We start from the raw sequence: 20,730 nt of genomic DNA on the forward strand, positions 1-20,730 counted from the left end.
TGTGGTGCTGCGGCACGTTGCACTGCGATTTTCAGTTGCAGCACCCCAAGAGGAATGCGGGGCGCCTCGAGTAGCGCTGCGCTTCCATCTGGGGCGCTGAAACTGAATTTCCGGCGGGCGTTCACGACTCCTTCTGGGGCGGTACTTCTGGCGAGACTGGCACCCCAAACAGGGCGCCAGTGAATTTCTAGGCCCTTATGTTTAAATTAATTTGCAATCTTACTTTTAGGAATCGTAAACCTCACTCTTAGAATTTTCGCAATACTGACATCCTTTCATCGCAGTGTCGACCACCCTCTAGCTGACTAGTGACGACTTGGCACAGTTGTTAGCGTTCTTGACTTTAGCCCCACTCCAGGACTTGAGCTGACAGTTCAGTGTGACACTAAGGGAAGGCTGCGTTATCCTTCATCTGCCCTTTTTTCAGTCATTTCGATGGAAGTAAGAAACCCTATTTGAAGCAAAGGAGAGAAATGCCATGCTGCCCTGGCCCGTATTACTCCCTCACCCAGACCACCAAAAATCGTTTGACTGATTATTTTGTTGTTTATGGGAAGGTGCTGATTATTTTGTTGTTTATGGGAAGGTGCTGTGTGCACATTCACTGCAACTGTGGAGGCAGGAAGAAGGGGGAATGGGGGTTAGGTGGGGGGGAAGACATATGCTTTTTGTTTGGCTTCTGCCCACAGAAGCACAGCTGAAGTCAGGACCCCAATAGAGCAAGGAATACTCTGGCGATTAGTGCTGTGATGTATTTAATTGCAAAGTTTTTTTTAAATTTGTTAATTGTTAACGTATAATCAGAGTGTGATGTGTGTATTATATACTTACATTGTTGATGTGCATTAATCGTGATGAATTGTAACGAGACGTATAGTTATGGGAGGCTTGTGGATGATCCATGCAGCTCACTCTTATCTGGAAATAGGAGTTGTGCAAATTATATTATTGGTTGTATAATTCTGTGTAACAAAACTGACTGCATTTCATTGAATATGAAACGCTTTGGGACATCCTGAGAAACGTGTTGCGGTGCAATATAAATGTAGGTTCTTTCCTCACTTACCTTGAATGAATCTCTTTTTGGAAACAATGTACGGATACGTTTGCTATTACGTTAATAAATTTATCTCTTTCTTGTGTGCGTTTAAGCAAAGAGCCCAGCCAGCAGCGCGTGAAGAGATGGGGATTCTCCTTCGATGAGGTGCTAAAGGATCCTGCGGGACGAGAACAATTTCTGAAGTTTCTAGAGTCCGAATTTAGCTCCGAGAATCTGAGGTAAGATGATCATCACTGCACTAAAGGAACTTTAAATTGGCAATGTAAGCACCCCACTGACCTGAGGGGTAAATAGATATAAGATTCAATTTAAGAGATTTAGGACAGCGAAGAGGAGAAACTTTATTACACAGCGGGTTGTGAGGCTGTGGGATGCAACTAGGTCGCGATTGAAGCAGAGACCTTCTCAACATTTCAAAATAAGATAGATAGGAAGTTGAAAGAAAGGGGGAATAAACGGAGACGGAAAATTGGCGAGCACATTAGGATTACTGCTCATGTGGGGGATAAACACCAATACGGACTGGTTGGACTAAACGGCCTGTTTCAATGTTGTAATTCTATGTAAAAGCAGTCGCTGGTGTGGCACTAAGCCATTCAGACTGGGAAATCCCCAGGTTTGATTCCCGGTCTGTGCTGAGCTAAGTGATCTCAGTCAGTTGGTGATTCAATGGGTCTCAGTGCCAGAACTGCCACACCTTCTTGTTATCCAGTGACTCCTCCTGAAAAGTGCTTATGCGTGAACACAAGATCAGGCTTGTGTGTGAAGTCCTTCAGAGCCAAGAAGCCCTGTTTACACTGGCTGTGAAGATGGATGAGGTACAAGAGGCTTATGTGTCTGTGGAACTGTACCCCAGAATAATGTTCTTATTTTAGGGTCCTTATTATCCAAAGCGATTAAAAGAAATATGTGTATATCAACATAATATCCAATAGTTCAAACAAACTCCATCTGCAGTTTACCTGTCTGCTTCAAACCAGTTGTCTGACTGATACAATGTCTGATTGTTAATGTTCTAACTAACATACTTGAACTGATGGAAAATATTTTGTTTGCTAATGGTGCAGTCCTTTATTCTGGTGCGAATGGGCTTCAGAGAGCAGTTAAGAGTCAACCACATTGCTGTGAGTCTGGAGTCAGATATAGGCCTAATTTCCTTCCCTAAAGGACTTTAGTGAACCAGATGGGTTCTTACGACAATCTGATAGTTTCATGGTTACCGTTACTGATACTAGCTTTTTATTCCAGATTTATTTAATTAACTGAATTTAAACTCCCCAGGTGGGAATTGAACTTGCATCTCTGGATCATTAGCCCAGGCCTCTGGGATTACTAGTTCAGTAACATAACCACTATCTACCGTTCACTGTAGTAAAGTAAAGAAGCTCCATACATGCTCATATTGTACTATTACAAAGAGGGGAGAACATTAAAAAAAACAAAATTAGGGATTATTCTGAATATTATTAAAAACTGATCAAATATTTCCTCCTGGTGCATAATAGCTTTTGTATTCACAGTGAGAGACTTGCCTCAGAAGAATTTCTTTGGACAACACTTCAGTAATGAGCAACCATTTTACCAGACAAAATATTGCAGATGCTGGAAATCTGAAATAAAAACAGAAAATGCTGGAAATACTCAGCAGGCCAGGCAGCATCTGTAGAGAGCGAAACAGAGTTAAGGTTTCAGGTCAATGACCCTTCGTCAGAACTGGAAAAAGTTAGAGATGTAACAGATTTTTAAGCAAGTGCAGGGGTAGGAAAAGGGGGGAGGGGAGGAAAGAACAAAAGGAAAGGTCTGTGATAGGGTGGAAGGCAGAAGAGATTAAAAGACAAAAGGGATGATGGTGCAAGACAAAAGAAGATGGTAATTGGACAAGTTACGAAACAAAAGATGAGTCTAGATGAGATGTAAATGGCAATGGCAGAATCATCAACAGCTGCCACATCCATGTGAAAAAAAATAGAGGCAGAGGTTATGGACTGAAATTGTTGAACTCGATGTTGAGTCCAGAAGGCTGTAAAGTGCCCAATTGAAAGATGAGGTGCTGTTCCTCGAGCTTACGTTGAGCTTCACTGGAACAGTGTAAGAGGCCGAGGACGGTGAGGTCTGAGTGGGAGTGGAGTGGAGAATTAAAGTGACAGGCGACCGGAAGCTCAGGGTCACCCTTACGGACTGAATGGAGGTGTTCCGCAAAGCGGTCACCCAATCTGCATTTGGTCTCCCCAATGTAGAGGAGACCACATCGTGAGCAGCGAATACAGTATACTAAATTGAAAGAAGTACAAGTAAATCACTGTTTCACCTGGAAGGACTGTTTGGGGCCCTGGAAAGTGGGAAGGGAGGAGGTAAAAGGGTATGTGTTGCATCTCCTACGCTTGCACGGGAAGGTGCCGTGAAAAGGGGAAGGGGTATTGGGGGTGATTGAGGAGTGGACCAGAGTGTTACGGAGGGAGCGGTCCCTTCGGAATGCTGAAAGGGGAGGTGAGGGGAAGATGTGTTTGGTCGTGGGATCATGCTGGAGGTGGCGGAAATGGCGGAGGATGATCCGTTGAATGTGGAGGCTGGTGGGGTGAAAGGTGGGGACAAGGGGAACCCTATCATGGTTCTGGGAGGGAGGGGAAGGGGTGAGAGCAGAAGTGCGGGAGATAGAACGGACACAGTTGAGGGCCATGTCAACCACGGTAGAGGGGAATCCTCAGTTGAGGAAAAAGGAAGATCTATCAGAAGCACTAGTATGGAATGTGGCATCGTCAGAGCAGATGCGACAGAGACGGAGAAACTGGAAGAATGGAATAGAGTCCTTACAGGAAGCGGGGTGGGAGGAAGTGTAGTCCAGGTAGCTGTGGGAGTCAGTGGGCTTATAGTGAATGTTTGTCAGTAGCCTATCCCCAAAAATGGAGACAGAGAAGTCGAGGAAGGGAATGGAAGAGTCAGAGATGGACCATGTGAAGGTGAGGGATGGGTGGAAATTGGAAGTAAAGTGAATGAAATTGCCTAGTTCAGGGCGAGAGCAGGAAACGGCACTGATACAGTCATCAATGTACCGGAAAAAAGAGGTGAGGGAGTGGACCCGAGTACGACTGGAACAAAGAGTGTTCCACATATCCCACGAAAAGGCAGGCATAGCTAGGACCCATACGTGTACCCATAGCAACACCTTTAATTTGGAGGAAGTGAGTAGACTCAAAGGAGAAGTTGTTCAATGTGAGAACAAGTTCAGCCAGGTGCAGGAGGGTGGTGGTAGATGGGGACTGGTCGGGCCTCTGTTCAAGGAAGAAGTGGAGCGCCCTCAGGCCTCCTGGTGGGGGATGGAGGTCTAGAGGAATTGGACATCTATAGTGAAAAGGAGACAGTTGGGGCCAGGAAACTGGAAACTGTAAAATTGGCGGAGGGCCTTGGAAGAGTCGCAGATGTAGGTGGGAAGAGACTGGACAAGGGGAGAAAAAATAACGTTGAGATATGAAGAAATCAGTTCCGTGGGGCAAGAACAGGCTGAAACGATGGGTCCACTGGGGCAGTCCTGTTTGTGGATCTTGGGAAGGAGATAGAAGCAGGCTGTGTGGGATTGGGGGACTATGAGGTTGGCGGCTGTGGAGAGAAGATCTCCAGAGGAGATGAGTCTCCTTCTCCTTAATAGGCCTGAGGTGTATTCAGGAGAATGAGACACTATTTGAGTAGGATCACCAAGGCACTATAATTTAGGGATAATTATCAGGAATGAAGTGTCTTTACCGCAACAGCAGCCCTTTAATGCAAAGGTAGGTTGATATATGGAATGTCATGCACATTTTTTAAATAGTTCTATGGATATAGGCATCGCTGACAAGGCCAGCATTTATTACCCCTCCCAAGTTGCCCTTGAGAAGGTGGTGGTGAGCTGCATTTTTGAACCGCTGCAGTCCGTGTGGTGAAGGTACTTCCACAGTGCTCTTAGGAAGAGAGTTCCAGGATTGTGACCCAGCAACGATGAAGAAATGGCGATATCTGTGCAAGTCAGGATGGTGTGTGACTTGGAGGGGAACTTGGAGGTGGTGCTGTTCCCATGCGCCTGCTACCCTTGTCCTTCTAGGTGGTGGAGGTCGCAGGTTTTAGTGCCCCAAAAAAGTTAGCGTCCCTGCGCCGTAAATTCTGTAGTAGCACCCCAAGCAGGAGGCAAGGCGCTACTGGAAGCGCTCCCCCTCCTACTTGGGGCGGTACCAGTGAATTTCGCGGCGCTACGTGCAACAGCATCATGTGATTGCAGGCCTCCCTCCCCTGATTAAAGAGGAGGGGCCTAGCGCTGTGCGTACCTGGGCCCTGCTGGACCACCGGGGAGCGGGGTGCTGGGTAAACAGCCCGGCACTCGGAGTGCTGAGCTGAGCGATCGTGGCCAGCACCCCGATTGAAAAAAGGGGAAGGGGTCAGGTGCTGGCAGTCGCCCAAAAAACATGGCCACCTGACACCTGCCCTTTAAGTAGCGTCGCCGTGGCTGCAAAAACGCCACCCTGACCCTGTTGGACATATCGTCCAGCGGTAGGTCAGGGGTGTAACCGAAGTTTGTGGCCGAGGCGCGACGGGGCGCTGCACACGGCGATGATATCATCGCCGGAGGCGCAGCGCCGCCGGGCGCTACCGGCTACCGCCGCCACTGACCTCCCACTAAATTTTGTGGGAGGCATTAGCAGCGGCGCGCCCGGGCGCTAGGGGTTCTGCACCCTGTTAGCGCCCCCCCAGGCGCAAAACAACCCAATTTTTCCCCCTTTGTGTTTTGTTAATGATAATGTCTGCCATTTTTTTGAATATCTTGTTTGACTTGGCCACAGTGAGGTTAGTTGACCCTGTCAGATAAAGTCCTCAAGCACCGAGCGTATAAAATTGCTGATTTTTGTGTTGGAATGATCTGAGAAACCCTTTCTCCTCAGTCTTCCTCAGCTTCCCCCACCTCCATACCTCGCTCTGTCTCCTCTATTGTGTCTGTTTTGTGCCTTGTAATTGATCAGGATAGGAAATAACTCCCAGAGCTTCCAGACTCAGCAGATCATGATTTTTTGGGGGAACTATTATAATTGTTATTACTACAGAGATCAAAATGTCAGCACTTATGAAAGTATGTGACTGCTGCTCTATTCAACATTTCCATTCGTGCTATTACAGATTCATGGAGTGTTCAATATTTAATCATTGCAACAGTTTTTTTTCATCTATTGCTTTAACAGATAAAAGTCCACTTCAAGATCTTTATTGTGTTTTAGTCTAGGGCCTTAATGTAACAAAATGCGATCCATGATCACAGCTGCCAGTTCCATTTTGTGAACATCAATGGCAATTTCAACCAATGGCTTTCACGATGATACTAGCAAAGGCATACTGTGCAGATGTGCCTGGCCTGCTTGCAGTATTGCTGAATACTCCAATCAAGCTGCCAATCTGCTCCACTTGTTACTAAATGGAAATTCTGTTTTATTTCTTGTCGGCATCACAGTAACTGTGACAGAAATCAGTGAGCGTGTCAAAATCCGCACAGACTCTGGTCATTTACACTAAACTCCTCTGCCCATTATCTTCTCAAAGTATAATTATTTGAATTTTATGACTACAAGTATGGCATTTTCTACTGATTACAGAGTCCGAGTTGCAGAGAGTTTGGGGGTTAAGTTACTGTCATTAAGTAATTGAACAACATTCAGTGGCATGTTTGTTCACAATTTATATTAACGATTTAGACTTTGGAATCAAAAACACAATTTCTAAATTTGTGGACGATACCAAATTGAGAGGGATAGTCAACACTGAGGAGGACTGCAACAAATTACAAGAAAACATTAAGAAACTTGCAGAATGGGTATATCATTGGCAAATGAATTTCAACATAGATAAATGTGAGGTATTACATTTTGGTAAGAAAAAAAGGAGGTCACTTATTACTTGGAAAATAAGAGTCTAAATGGGGTAGAGGAGCAAAGGGATCTGGGAGTACAAATACACAAATCACTAAAAGTCATAACTAAAGCAAACCAAACACTAGGGTTTATTTCTAGAGGGATAGAACTGAAAAGTAGAGAGGTTATGCTAAACTTGTATTGAACCTTGGTTAGACCACACTTGGAGTACTGTGTACAGTTCTGGTTGCGATATCATAAAAAGGATGTAGAGGCACTGGAGAGGGTGCCAAAAAGATTTACAAGGATGATACCAGAACTGCGAGGTAATACCTATCGGGAAAGGATGAACAGGCTGGGTCTCTTTTCTCTTGAAAAGAGAAGGCTGAGGGGTAACCTAATAGAGGTCTTTAAAATTGTGAAAGGTTTTGATAAAGTAGATACAGAGACAGTGTTTCCACTTGTGGGGATGAGCAAAACTAGAGGCCATCAATATAAGATAGTCACCAAGAAATCAAATAGGGAATTCAGAAGAAACTTCTTTACCCAGAGAGTGGTGAGAATGTGGAACTCGCTACCACAGGAAGTGGTTGAAGCAAATAGTATAGATGCATTTAAAGGGAGGCTGGACAATCATATGAGGGAGACGGGAATAGAGGGTTATGCTGACAGCGTTAGATGAGGAAGAATGGGAGGAGGCTCAAGTGAAGCATAAATGCCAGCGTGGACTGGTTGGGCCAAATGGCCTGTTTCTGTACTGCATATTCTATTTAAGATAATATGGGATGCTCATCCTGCTGTTCTGAGTAAAACTTAATGACCTCAGATACTGACCCAAGGAACTCAGCCACTGCATCCTAGTCTCCTTCACATTACATAGTTATCTGCCTTAGTAATGATGAAATTGGCAAATACAGAGTATAAACTGACAAACTGTACTGAAATTAAGGCATGTGAGCAACAGCTGTTATGTGCCTGCATTGAGCTTCCATAAGTAATAGCACCTGGCTAGAAGGGGCTGGAAAATGTATAATAAGGAAGTGAGGAATTATATACAAAGGAGAGTTGAAGATTCATAAAGCAGCCTGAATTGACTTTTGATACCAAGGTCCAGACATATTCAGCAGCACTGTACTGGAGGCATGCATAAATTTATATCTGATATCAGTGGGCAATAATTGTTCTTTCTCTGTTGCTAGGCCCATTCCTCTCTCTTGTGATGCTAGTAAGTCAAGAAAATGAAGGGCACCCATGACATTTCTTGCCTTCCTTGAGAATGCAGTAGTCTCTTTGCTTTTGGTGCCAATGTAGGGGGAGTATGCACCAAAAGGTGGCAGCAATGGTTATGATCATTTACAAGATTATGAGACAACAGCTGGCATACGAGGCAATTCTGTATCTTTGTCAGACCAACAAGGGAATAAGATGAACCCCTGGGTTGCATGTTTATTTATTCATCAGTGTCAGCCGTGGCTCAGTGGGTAGCACCCTCGCCTGAGTCAGAAGGTTGTGGGTTCAAGTCCCACGCCAGAGACTTGAGCACATAAAGCTAGGCTGACGCTCCAGTGCAGTGCTGAGGGAGTGCTGCACTGTTGGAGGTGTCGTCTTTCAGATGAGATGTTAAACCGAGGCCCTGTCTGTGCTCCCAGGTGGGCGTAATAGATCCTATGGTACTATTTTGAAGAAGAGTAGGGGAGTTCTCCCCGGTGCCCTGGCCAATATTTATCCCTCAACCAGCATAACAAAAAATAGATTATCTGGTCAATGTCACATTGCTGTATGTGGGAGCTTGCTGTGCGCAAATTGGCTGCCACATTTCCTACATTACAACAGGGTCTACACTTCAAAAAAAGTACTTCTTTGGCTGTAAAGTGCATTGGGACGTCCAGTGGTTGTGAAAGGCGCTATATAAATGCAAGTCTATCTTGCTTTCTTTTGCATTTACAATTGCATCCCTAGCCCCTCATAGGAGGGGATGCTGACTTTTCAAACAAATGTTTTACCTCCATGGTCCGTAATAAAAACGGACTTTGGCCGTTTGCTGGCTACCTAAGTTATCATTCATCATTTGGAAACCTAGAGCCTTCAAAGTAAGCTTTTGAATAAAGCTGTTGCAGGAGCTACGCATGCTTGAAAATTCCACAATACCACAGCAATGCTCCTTTAAAACCGTGTTGGATCTTGTTATTTTAAAACAAAACTTCAAATCAGTAGGGCTGTAACTTAACCTGCCCGTAGGATTAGCTTGACTGCCGACTTTACACCCACCCGCTAAAATAGAACGACGTGTAAAACGGGCAAATGATCCAATCACATTAGTTCCCTTCCGGGCAGATTAGGTTAAAGTTACCTCCCGAGGCCACAAGTCTCCTTGGACTCTCTGCCACTGTGCCATTGTAACTTTCCCAGAGGTGCGGTGTAAACCCCACTGATCCACGTAAACAGGGTCCTCGCCACACTGCCAGTGAAGTTACAGCGGGCGAGAGTCCGAGGAAATTCAGGCCCAATTACTTTTTGTCGTTGTGGCTGTTGGATAAGAATTGGACATTTTAGACCACTGGAGGGCAGCCTCATCACGTTCCTTAACTGCAATTACTGGTTTTGGTTGAAGTCCAATCTTGAGTTATGTGAAATTCCAGATTGCATTATCAGGATTCTTTTAACGATTCCAGGGAGCCATATTCAGTCTGTTAATTCAGGTTGTTTATTTTGTGCTGAGAAAATTTGATTTATCTAGTAATTCAAATTAAACGATTTTGGATTAACAGGAGTGGACCCAATGAGTCACTGCTGAAGATACACCCACAAACATGGCCATGGTAAAGACTCTTGCAAGCCAATATACTGTGATCTGTATGCAGAGCAGGGTGCAATAATCACAAGATCATTATGAATGAAGACAGACAATTTGCCCTCCATCCAAAGAGATCCTAACATCCTCCCATTGTTGCATCAGTGTCAGCTGTGGCTAAGTTGGTAGCACCCTCGCCTCTGAGTCAGAAGATTGTGGGTTCACGTCCCCTCCAGATACTTGAGCACAAACATTTAGGCTGACACTTCAGTGGAGTGCTGCAGTGGCCAATATTTATTCCTCAATCACCATAACAAAAACAGATTATCTGGTCATTATCACATTGCTGTTGGTGGGAGCTTGCTGTGCACAAATTGGCTGCTGCGTTTCCTACATTACAACAGTGACTACACTTCTAAAAAGTACTTCATTGGCTGTAAAGTGCTTTGGGACATCCGGTGGTCGTGAAAGGCGCTCTATAAATGCAAGTGTTTCTTTATCCAATTGTCTCTTAAAATTATTCCAGGGTTTTTGCTTCCATTACTCTATCTGGAAGTTTATTCCACATGTTGATCCACTGTTTGTGTGATGAAGAATTTCCTGATTATCAGTCCTAACAGTTCATTTCTCTAGCTTGAACCTGTGTCTCCTAGTTCTACTCCCGCTGTTTAGTTTAAAATAATATTCTGGATCAACTTTGTTTATATTCTTAATAAACTTATAAACCTCTAGATGATCAACCTCTAGATGATCAACCTCTCAGATGCCTCCTTTACAGGCTGTAAAGCCCAAGTCTCTGCAGTCCTTCCTCATAACTCAGAGCCTTGGTACTGGGGGTCTTCACTCGTGGGTCTACTCTGCACTGCCTCCAGTGCTTGAATGTCTCTCTCCTTTCTTGCTGACCAGCATTGGATGCAGTATTCGAGGTGTAGTCTGACAAGAGTGTTCTGAAGAAAGATCATTACTTCCTCTTATATATATTCTATACTATTTTGGCTACATAATACAACAACAACGTGCATTTATCTACCTGTTGCAGATGCACCTGTCCATGACATCATTGGTAGGAATGATGACCGCACAGTCCTTGTGCAGACGAAGTCCTGTCTTCACACTGAGGGCACCCTCCATCGTGTTGTGTGGTCCTACCACTGTGCTAAATGGGGCATCCATGAGGCGCTGTAGGCCATCAGCAGCAGCAGAATTGTATTCCACCACAATCTGTAACCTCATGGTCCAGCATATCCCTCACTTTACCATTACCATCAAGCCAGGGGAACCAACCCTGGTTCAATGAGGAGTGCAGAAGAGCATGCCAGGAGCAGCACCAGGTGTACCTAAAATGAGGTGCCAACCTAGTGAAACTACAACTCAGGACTACCTGCATGGTAAACAGTGGAAGCAGCATGCTATAGACAGAGCTAAGTGATACCACAACCAACGGATCTGATTAAAGCTCTGCAGTCCTGCTTCATCAAGTCGTGAATGGTGGTGGACCATTAAACAACTAACTGGAGGAGGCTCCATGAACATCCCCATCGTCAATGATGGCAGAGCCCTGCATGTGAGTGCAAAAGACAAAAATTCCAGAGGTGAGGTGAGAGTGACTGTCCTCGACACCAAGGAAGCATTTGGTCGAGTGTGGCACCAATGAGCCCTAGTGAAATTGAAATCAATGGGAATCAAGGAAAACTCTGCCCTACCACAAAGGAAGATGATTGTTGTTGTTGGAGGCCAATCATCACAGTCCCAGGATATCGTTGTAGGAGTTCCTCAGGGCAGTGACCTAGGCCCAACCATCTTCAGCTGCTTCATCAATGACCTTCCCTCCATCATAAGGTCAGAAGTGGGGATGTTCGCTGATTCAGGTCCATTCGCAATTCCTCCAGATAATGAGGAAATCTGTGCCGCATGCAGCAAGACCTGGATGACATCCAGGCTTGGGCTGATAAATGGCAAGTAACATTCACGCCACACAAGTGCCAGTCAATGACCATCTCATACAAGAGAGAGTCTAACCACCTCCCCTTTACATTCAATGGCATTACCATCATTGAATCCCCCACCATCACCATCCTAGGGGTCACCATTGACCAGAAGCTTAACTGGACCAGCCACATAAATACTGTGGCAACAAGAGCAGGTCAGAGGCTGGGCATTTTGCAGCGAGTGTCTCACCTCCTGACTCCCCAAAGCCTTTCCACCATCTATAAGGCACAGGTCAGGAGTGTGATGGAATATTCTCTACTTGCCTGGATGAGTGCAGCTCCAACAACACTCAAGAAGCTCGACACCAGGACAAATCAGCCCGCTTGATCGGCACCCCATCCACCACCTTAAACATTCACCACCGGCGTACTGTGGCTGCAGTGTGTACCATCTACAAGATGCACTGGTTAACTTGTCAAGGCTTCTTCAACAGAACCTCCCAAACCTGCGACCTCTAGAAGTACAAGGGCAGCAGGCGCATGGGAACTCCACCACCTCCAAGTTCCCCTCCAAGTCACACACCATCCTGACTTGGAGATATATCGCCGTTCCTTCATCGCTGGGTCAAAATCCTGGAACTCCCTACCCAACAGCACTGTGGGAGTACTTTCACCACATGGACTGCAGCAGCTCAAGAAGCGGCTCACCACCACCTTCTCAAGGGCAATTAGGGATGAGCAATAAATGCTGGCCTTGCCAGCAATGCCCACATCCTGTGAATGAATTAAAAAAAATATAGGGCCTTTAATGTAGAAACACGTCCCATGCCGGTTTTCTACAGCCTGACAAGACAAAGATGAAGATATTAAGTTGACCAAAAGCTTGGTCAAAGAGTTGTGTTTTAAGAAGGACAATAAAGAAGGAGAGGGAGTTAGTTTAAGGGAGTAAACTACAGAAGCATAGGGCCCAGACGGCTGAAGGCATGGCCGCCAATAGTGGGGGCGAAGGAAATCGGGTTGCACCAAAGGCCAGAATTGAAGGAATGCAGAGTTCTCAGAGGTTTGTAGGGCTGGAGGACGTTAGAGATTGGGAGGGACAAGGCCATGGAGGGATTTGAAAACAAGGATGAGAAATTTAAATTTGAGGTGTTGCTGGTCCAGGAGCCAATGTAGGTATGCAAGCACAGGGGTGATCGGTGAATGGGATTTGGTGCGAGTCAGCTTTTTTAATTTTTAATTTTTTTTATTCATTGATGGGATGTGGGCATCGCTGGCTAGGCCTGCATTTAGTGCCCATCCCTAATTGCCCTTGAGAAGGTGGTGGTGAGCCACCTTCTTGAACTGCTGCAGTCCATATGGTGTAGGTACACCCACAATGCTGTTAGGAAGGGAGTTCCAGGATTTTGGCCCAGCGACAGTGAAGGAACGGCGATACAGGTCCAAGTCCGGATGGTGTGTGGCTTGGAGGTGAACCCATAGGTGGTGATGTTCCCATGCATCTGCTGCTCTTGTCCTTCTAAGTGGTAGAGGTCGCGGGTTTGGAAGGTGCTGTTGAAGGAGCTTTGGCGAGTTGCTGCAGTGCGTCTTGTAGATGGTACACACTGCAGCCACAGTGCGCCGGTGGTGGAGGGAGTGAATGTTGAAGGTGGTGGATGGAGTGCCAATCAAGCGGGCTGCTTTATCCTGAATGGTGTCGAGCTTCTTGAGTGTTGTTGGAGCTGCACTCATCCAGGCAAGTGGAGAGTATTCCATCACACTCCTGACTTGTGCCTTGTAGATGGTGGAAAGGCTTTGGGGAGTCAGGAGGTGAGATACTCGCCGCAGAATTCCCAGCCTCTGACCTGCTCTTGTAGCCACAGTATTTATATGGCTGGTCCAGTTCAGTTTCTGATCAATGGTAACCCCCAGGATGTTGATAGTGGGGGATTCAGCGATGGTAATGCCATTGAATGTCAAGGGGAGATGGTTAGATATGGGCAACAGAGCATTGGATGAGCTAAAGTTTATGGAGGGTTAAAGATGGGAGACCGGCCCGGAGAGCACTGGAATAGTCACGTCTGGAGGTAACAAAAGCACGGGTGAGGGCTCAGCCTGTGTGCTGATGTAAGGGGGGGGATGTGGGCAATATTGCAGAGGTTGGTCGACGGTCTTTGTGATGGAGAGGATACGGGGTGGAACTCAGCTCAGGGTTAAATAGGACAGAGAATGCAAACAGTCTAGTTCAGCCTGAGACAATAGCAGGGAAAGGGGTTGGAATCAATGGTGAAGGTACGGTGTTTGTGGTGGGGGCTGACGATGATGGCTTCAGTTTTCTCAATGTTTGACTGGAGGAAATTGTGGCTCATTCAAGACTAGATAACGGACACATGATGACACAGAGACCGCGGAGGGGTCGAGAGAGGTGTGGAGAGGTAGAACTGGGTGTTGGCCACATACGTGTGGAAGCTGATAGTTCAGCATCCTGTTGCCTTTGTTCATTGCTGCTGGTCATGTGGCTGATCATGTTTAGCATTGAGTCGACTGAGATTCCTAGATCTCTTTCAACTTCATCTTTAACTGCATCAACAGTATGTGTGCTATTTTTTCTTCCTATGTATAGCAGTTTACACTTGTCTGTTTTAAATTTCATCTGCAATTGTTCTGCCCACTTACATATTTGTCCAACTCACTCTGTAATTTCAGAGCCGCCGCCTCCTCCAATTCCATTGCCTTTCCTAGTTTGGTATCATCTGCAAATTGACAACGTATTATTGAAGAAAACTATATTTACACTAATAGTTATCTTTGACACAGAACACAGCACATATTACTAGTCACACAGACACATCCATCACCCAACGCATTTTAGCACAGTCTTTCAATGGCTTCCATTGAATTAAGGGTACTCTATGATCATTAGCCTCCATCTCTTTATACTAGGAGAATGTTAGAACCCCCTCAACAGAGGATGGTGTGTGGCATTGAGAGACCAGTGACGGGGTTAGCAAAGAAATTAAAAATATTGAGAAATGTTATAAAAATGTCCTGAGAAAATAATTTGACCTGTTGGATACTGAAGATGTGAGGTAATGCTCCCTGATCAAATAAATGGAAAAAAAAATAAACACATTGCCTGTTTCAGAGAATGGTGCATGGCACGTAAGATGCCAAAGAATAAATGAACAAAATAATTTGGGAGGGAAGTTGCACCCAGGCAATCTAATAGCTGCAGGAGCAGGGAACTCAGAGGTGGGTGCACAGTGGTATACAGTCATGTAGGAGTGGCCCTGGGAGTCATAGAGTCATAGAGTTTTACAGCACAGAAAGAGGCCCTTCGGCCCATCGTGTCTGCGCCGCCCATCCATCCCTGTCCAGTCTAATCCCATTTTCCAGCATTTGGTCCATAGCCTTGTATGCAATGGCATTTCAAGTGCTCATCCAAATGCTTCTTGAATGTTGTGAGGGTTCCTGCCTCCACCACCCTTTCAGGCATTGAGTTCCACATTCCAACCACCCTCTGGGTGAAAAAGTTCCTCCTCAAATCCCCTCTAAATCTCCTGCCCCTTACCCTGAATCTATGCCCCCTTGTTATTGACCCCCCCACTAAGGGGAAAAGTTCCTCTTTATCTACCCTATCTATGCCCCTCATTATTTTGTACACCTCAATCAGGTCCCCCCTCAGCCTTCTCTGCTCCAAGGAAAACAACTCCAGCCTGTCCAGCCTCTCTTCATAGCTGAGGCGCTCCATCCCAGGTAACATCCTGGTGAATCTTCTCTGCACCCTCTCCAAAGCAATCACATCCTTCCTATAGTGAGGCGACCAGAACTGCACACAGTACTCCAGCTGTGGCCTCACCAGCGTTTTGTACAGCTCCATCATAACCTCCCTGCTCTTATATTCTATGCCTCGGCTAATGAAGGCAAGTATCCCATATGCCTTTTTAACCACCTTATCTACCTGCTCCGCTGCCTTCAGGGATCTATGTACATGTACACCAAGGTCCCTCTGACCCTCTGTACTTCCTAGGGTCCTACCACTCATTGTGTATTCCCTTGCCTTATTTGTCCGTCCAAAATGCATCACCTCGCACTTTTCAGGGTTAAATTCCATTTGCCACTTTTCCGCCCATCTGACCAACCCGTTTATATCGTCCTGTAGCCGGAGGCTTTCCTCCTCACAATTTACCACCCCACCAATTTTCGTGTCATCTGCGAACTTACTGATCATACCTTTTACATTCTCATCCAAATCATTTATGTAGATCACAAACAATAAGGGACCCAGCACCGATCCCTGAGGTACCCCACTGGACACAGGCTTCCAGTCACAAAAGCAACCTTCGACCATCACCCTCTGCCTCCTGCCACTCAGCCAGTTTAGGATCCAACGCGCCAAGGCACCCTGGATCCCATGGGCTCTTACCTTCTTGACCAGTCTCCTATGCGGGACTTTGTCAAAAGCTTTACTGAAGTCCATGTACACCACATCCACAGCATTTCCCTCATCCACCCCACTAGTCACCCCCTCGAAAAATTCGATCAGATTTGTTAGACATGATTTACCCTTGACAAAGCCATGCTGACTATCCCCGATTAATCCTTGCCTCTCCAAGTGGAGATTAATTTTGTCCCTCAGAATTTTTTCCAATAATTTCCCTACCACAGATGTTAGACTCACTGGCCTGTAATTCCCTGGTTTATCCCTGCTACCCTTCTTGAATAATGGTACTACGTTAGCTGTTCTCCAGTCCTCTGGTACATCCCCTGTGGCCAGAGAGGTTCTGAAAATTAGTGTCAGAGCCCCTGCAATCTCCTCCCTTGCCTCCCACAGCAGCCTGGGATACATCTCGTCCGGGCCTGGGGATTTATCCACTTTTTGGCCCGCTAAAACCGCTAGCACCTCCTCCTTCTCGATGCTAATATGTTCAAGTATGTCACAGTCCCCTTGCCCGATTTCTATGTCTGCATCGTCTTTCTCCATAGTGAACACAGATGCAAAAAATTCATTTAAAACCCCGCCTACATCCTCTGGCTCTACACACAGATTGCCACTTTGGTCCCTAATGGAGTCTGCAACATTGACTCTGAACCCCATGAAACCTCATGGCTTCAGGTCAAACATGGGCAAAGAAATCTCCTGCCCTACTTCACATACAATATTTAAAAAATCCAAGTACACCAACACTTCGGCAATCAAAAACCTAGTTTCCAGCCAGTTTTTTGGTACCTTGGAGAAAGCCTAAGGCTCTGAGTTTAAGGCACTGACGTTGAAAAAGTATGGGAGAAGAGATGAATCTTAAAGTACTGTTTAAGTGACACTGAACTTAAAGACAAGATAAACCATTAATGCCAATATAAATGCCTATAGAATTTAGGAGTAAAGGAATTCTGAGTGAGGTGAAAGAGTTCCACAGTTGAGGTCCTAGAAAAGGCAGAGTTTGTGAAGGAGTTGGTGCAGTGAGAATCAGGGGCAGATTTCCCTGTTATTGGGTCACCTGCATGCTGTGCAGAGGAAAGTGAGGCGGGGTGGACTGCTCACAAACAATAGAGCCTAGATCCATTTAAATTAATGAATAGAAAACTGAGCAGGCTCCCATTTGAGTGTGGAATCCTCACTGCCCAACATGCTACACTCAGACGATCCATAGCCCCAGGAGCAGGGAAATCAGAGGTGGGGGCACAGTGGTATACAGTCAGGTAGGAGTGGCCCTGAAAGTCCTCAACATTGACTCTTGCCGCCATGAAATCTCATGGCTTCAGGCCAAACATAGGGAAAGAAATCTCCTACCCTACCATTGAGACCCAGCCACTCTGAATATCAGTGCAACACTCTGGTAATATCATCAATGGACCTGCAAATCTGCTTTGGATTCAGTTGATGAATCAGTACTGCTTCATGTTGAACATCACTTGGAAGAAGCACTGAGGGTAGCAAGGACACAGAATGTACTCTGGGTGGGGGACTTCAATGTCCATCACCAAGAGTGGCTCAGTAGCACCACTACTGACCGAGCTGGCCGAGTCCTGAAGGACATAACTGCCAGTCTGGGCTTGCAGCAGGTGGTCAGAAAACCAACACAAGAGAATAACCTACTTGACATCATCCTCACCAATCTACCTGATGCATCTGTCCATGATAGTATTGGTAGGGGTAACCACTGCAGAGTCCTTGTGGAGCCGAAGTCCTGCCTTCACACTGAGGACATCCTCCATCGTGTTGTGTGGCACTACCACTGTGCTAAATGGGATAGATTCAGAACAGATCTAGCAGCTCAAAACTGGGCATCCATGAGGCGCTGTGGGCCAAGAGCAGCAGCAGAATTGTATTCCACCACAACCTGTAATCTCATGGCCCGGCACATCTTTCACTCCTCCATCACCATCAAGCCAGATGGCCAAGGCTGAAGCATTCGCAATCATCTTCAGCCAGAAGTGGTAAGTGATGATCCTTCTCGGCCTCCTCCTGAGGTCCCTACCATCACAGATTTCGGTCTTCAGCAAATTCAATTTACTCCACGTGACATGGCTGAGTGCATTAGACACAGCAAAGGCCTACAATATCCCAGCTGTAGTGCTGAAGATTTGTGCTCCAGAACTAGCTGCGCCTCTAGCCAAGCTGTTCCCATTCAGCTACAACACTGGCATCTACTCGACAAAGTGGAAATTTGCCTAGGTGTGTCCTGTCCACAAAATGGAGGACTAATCCAACTCAGCCAATTACCGCCTCATCAGCCCACTCTCAATCATCAGCAAAATGATGGAAGGTGTTGTCGACAGTGCTATCAAGCAGCACATACTCACCAATAACCTGCTCACTGATGCTCAGTTTGGGTTCTGTCAGGACTACTCAGCTGTCAAGCCCATTGCAGCTGAATTCCAGAGGTGAGGTGAGAGTGACTGCCTTCGACAAATAGGCTGCTTTTGACTGAGTGTGGCATCAAGGAGCCCTAGTAAAACTGAAGTTGATGGGCGAAAACTCTCCAGTGGCTGGATTCATACCTAGTACAAAGGAAGATGGTTGTTGTTGAAGGCCAATCATCTCAGCTCCAGGACATCGCTGCAGGAGTTCCTCAAGGCAACATCTTAGGTCCAACCATCTTCAGCTGCTTCATCAATGACTTTCCATCTGTCATGTCAGAAGTGGACTGTTCACTGATGCTTGCCAGCTCCATTCACAATTCCTCCAGATAATAAAGCAGTCCATGACTGCATGCAGCAAGACCTGGACAAGATCCGTATTCTGCGGTGAGTGGCTCAGCTCCTGACACCCCAAAGCCTCTCCACCACCTATAAGGCACTTCAAGAGAGTGATGGAATACTCTCCACTTGTCTGGATGGCTGCAGCTGCGACAAAACTGAAGAAGCTTTATTCATGACACTTCATCCACTAACTTAAACATCTACTCCCTCTGGCGTACTGTGGCTGCAGTGTGTACTATCTACAGGATACATGGCAGCAACTCACCAAGGCTTCTTCCCATGTCCCAAACTTATGACCTCCACCACCTAGAAGGACAAGGGCAGCAGGCGCTGGGAACATCATCAGCTCCAAGTTCCCCTCCAAGTCACACACCATCCTGACTTGGACATATATCGCTGTTTCTTCATCGTCGCTGGGTCAAAATCCTGGAACTCCCTTCCTAATGGTGCTGTGGGAGCACCTTCACCACACGGACTGCAGCGGTTCAAGAAGGCGGCTCACCACCACCTTCTCAAGGGCAACTAGGGAAGGGCAATAAATACCAGCCTTGCCAACAAAACCCATATCTGTGAGAATGAACAAAAAAAAACAAAAAACAGGAGCACAGAGTTGATGGGCTGAATGGCCTGTTTCTGCACTGGAACATTGTACAAGTCAGGCATGCCAGCAGCTGTAAAGGAGCCATGAGAGCCACTGTTTCCCATGTCTCTTGTCAAATAATAGGTTTACTTCATGGATATTGTCCATCTCTTGCCTTATGTAAAGACCATTTTGATAGCAGGGATATGTGCAACAGTTTCTCACAGCCCTACATAAACACAGTGGCTACACTTCAAAAGTTCTGCATTGGCTGTAAAGCGCTTTGGGACATCCTGAGGCCGTAAAAGGCGCTGTATCAATACGAGTTTTTCTTTTCTTTAAAGTAGGTGTTCCTCCAAAACTCTACCACAGAATGGAATAGCTAGACCTCAAACACGATTTCCCATCTCAACTCTGCAGTCAGGAGTACTTGCTGAGTGAGTACAGCCAGTGATGAGAGGAAATCAAAGGGATGGTCACCACTGGGCCACTCAGTGCCTGGCCACAGCGCAGCTTTACTGGAGCCAGAGAACCTGGGCCCTTTGCTCATATTGTCGGTCAGGGAGTGGTATTTAACACCAGGGAAAGTGAAGAGGGAAGTGGAGAAAATAAAATACATTTCGACAGGGAGAAGTGCTTGAAATGGCACTTACCCTGCCACTGTACCATATAAAGTGATATGTTGCACAACTCTCATAAATGTTTCAATAGTGAGTACATAAGGACAAATGGAGGATACAGGCTCACTGGTTTACTGAAAAAAGTCATCAAATGATGTTGGGAGCCTCATGGCAAATGGCTTGTTCATGCTTTACTGCTCGTTTAACTTGCAGTAAGCCAGAGTTACATTATCTATACCACACCTTCACTGGTGTTGCCAATTTACTTAAGTTCACTTTTTTTTACTGAATGTTTAAGACAGTGCAAAGGTGAGATACGTTAGGCACTTTGATTAGAAGGTGCCCTCAGGAAAGTTGTTTCCAGAACATTCTGAACATCGCTGAAAGATAAACTGCAAGTCACAATTGGGAAAGCAACCTAATGCGATGCCCTGTGAGGCAGCCATTTTGTGTCTGATAGGGAGCAGCACTTTGCTGGAAAATAAATCACTGATTGCGAGCAGAGCTTGTTGGCGATGGTTCATTTCCCAGAGAAGCCCTGCTTGTGGTGTATGTAACCTGTTCCACCTTAAGAGAACTACTTTAAGAGATGTACTACTTTCTCTTGGCTGCTGTATACTGTAATACTGGTGGTGACCACACCGGTATATAAGTGTTGTGTAAGGATTTGCTGGGCAGTTCAGCCCTGACCTCCGAATAGTAAAGACC

General features: G+C 46.0%; 1 protein-coding gene across 1 annotated transcript in view; it reads left to right on the plus strand.

The window, feature by feature from the left end:
* The window catches only part of LOC147109571 (regulator of G protein signaling 6-like), a 112,957-nt gene that overhangs the window by 65,961 nt on the left and 26,266 nt on the right, over positions 1-20,730 (plus strand). Inside the window, exon 11 of the mRNA XM_086002323.1 lies at positions 1,153-1,278. Coding sequence (XP_085858449.1) covers positions 1,153-1,278 — 126 coding nt within the window. The remainder of the gene's footprint in view (positions 1-1,152; positions 1,279-20,730) is intronic.

The sequence above is a fragment of the Somniosus microcephalus genome, chromosome 12 (assembly GCF_052327205.1).
Source record: "Somniosus microcephalus isolate GS21.2 chromosome 12, FLI_Smic_1.0, whole genome shotgun sequence".
NCBI lineage: Eukaryota > Metazoa > Chordata > Chondrichthyes > Squaliformes > Somniosidae > Somniosus > Somniosus microcephalus.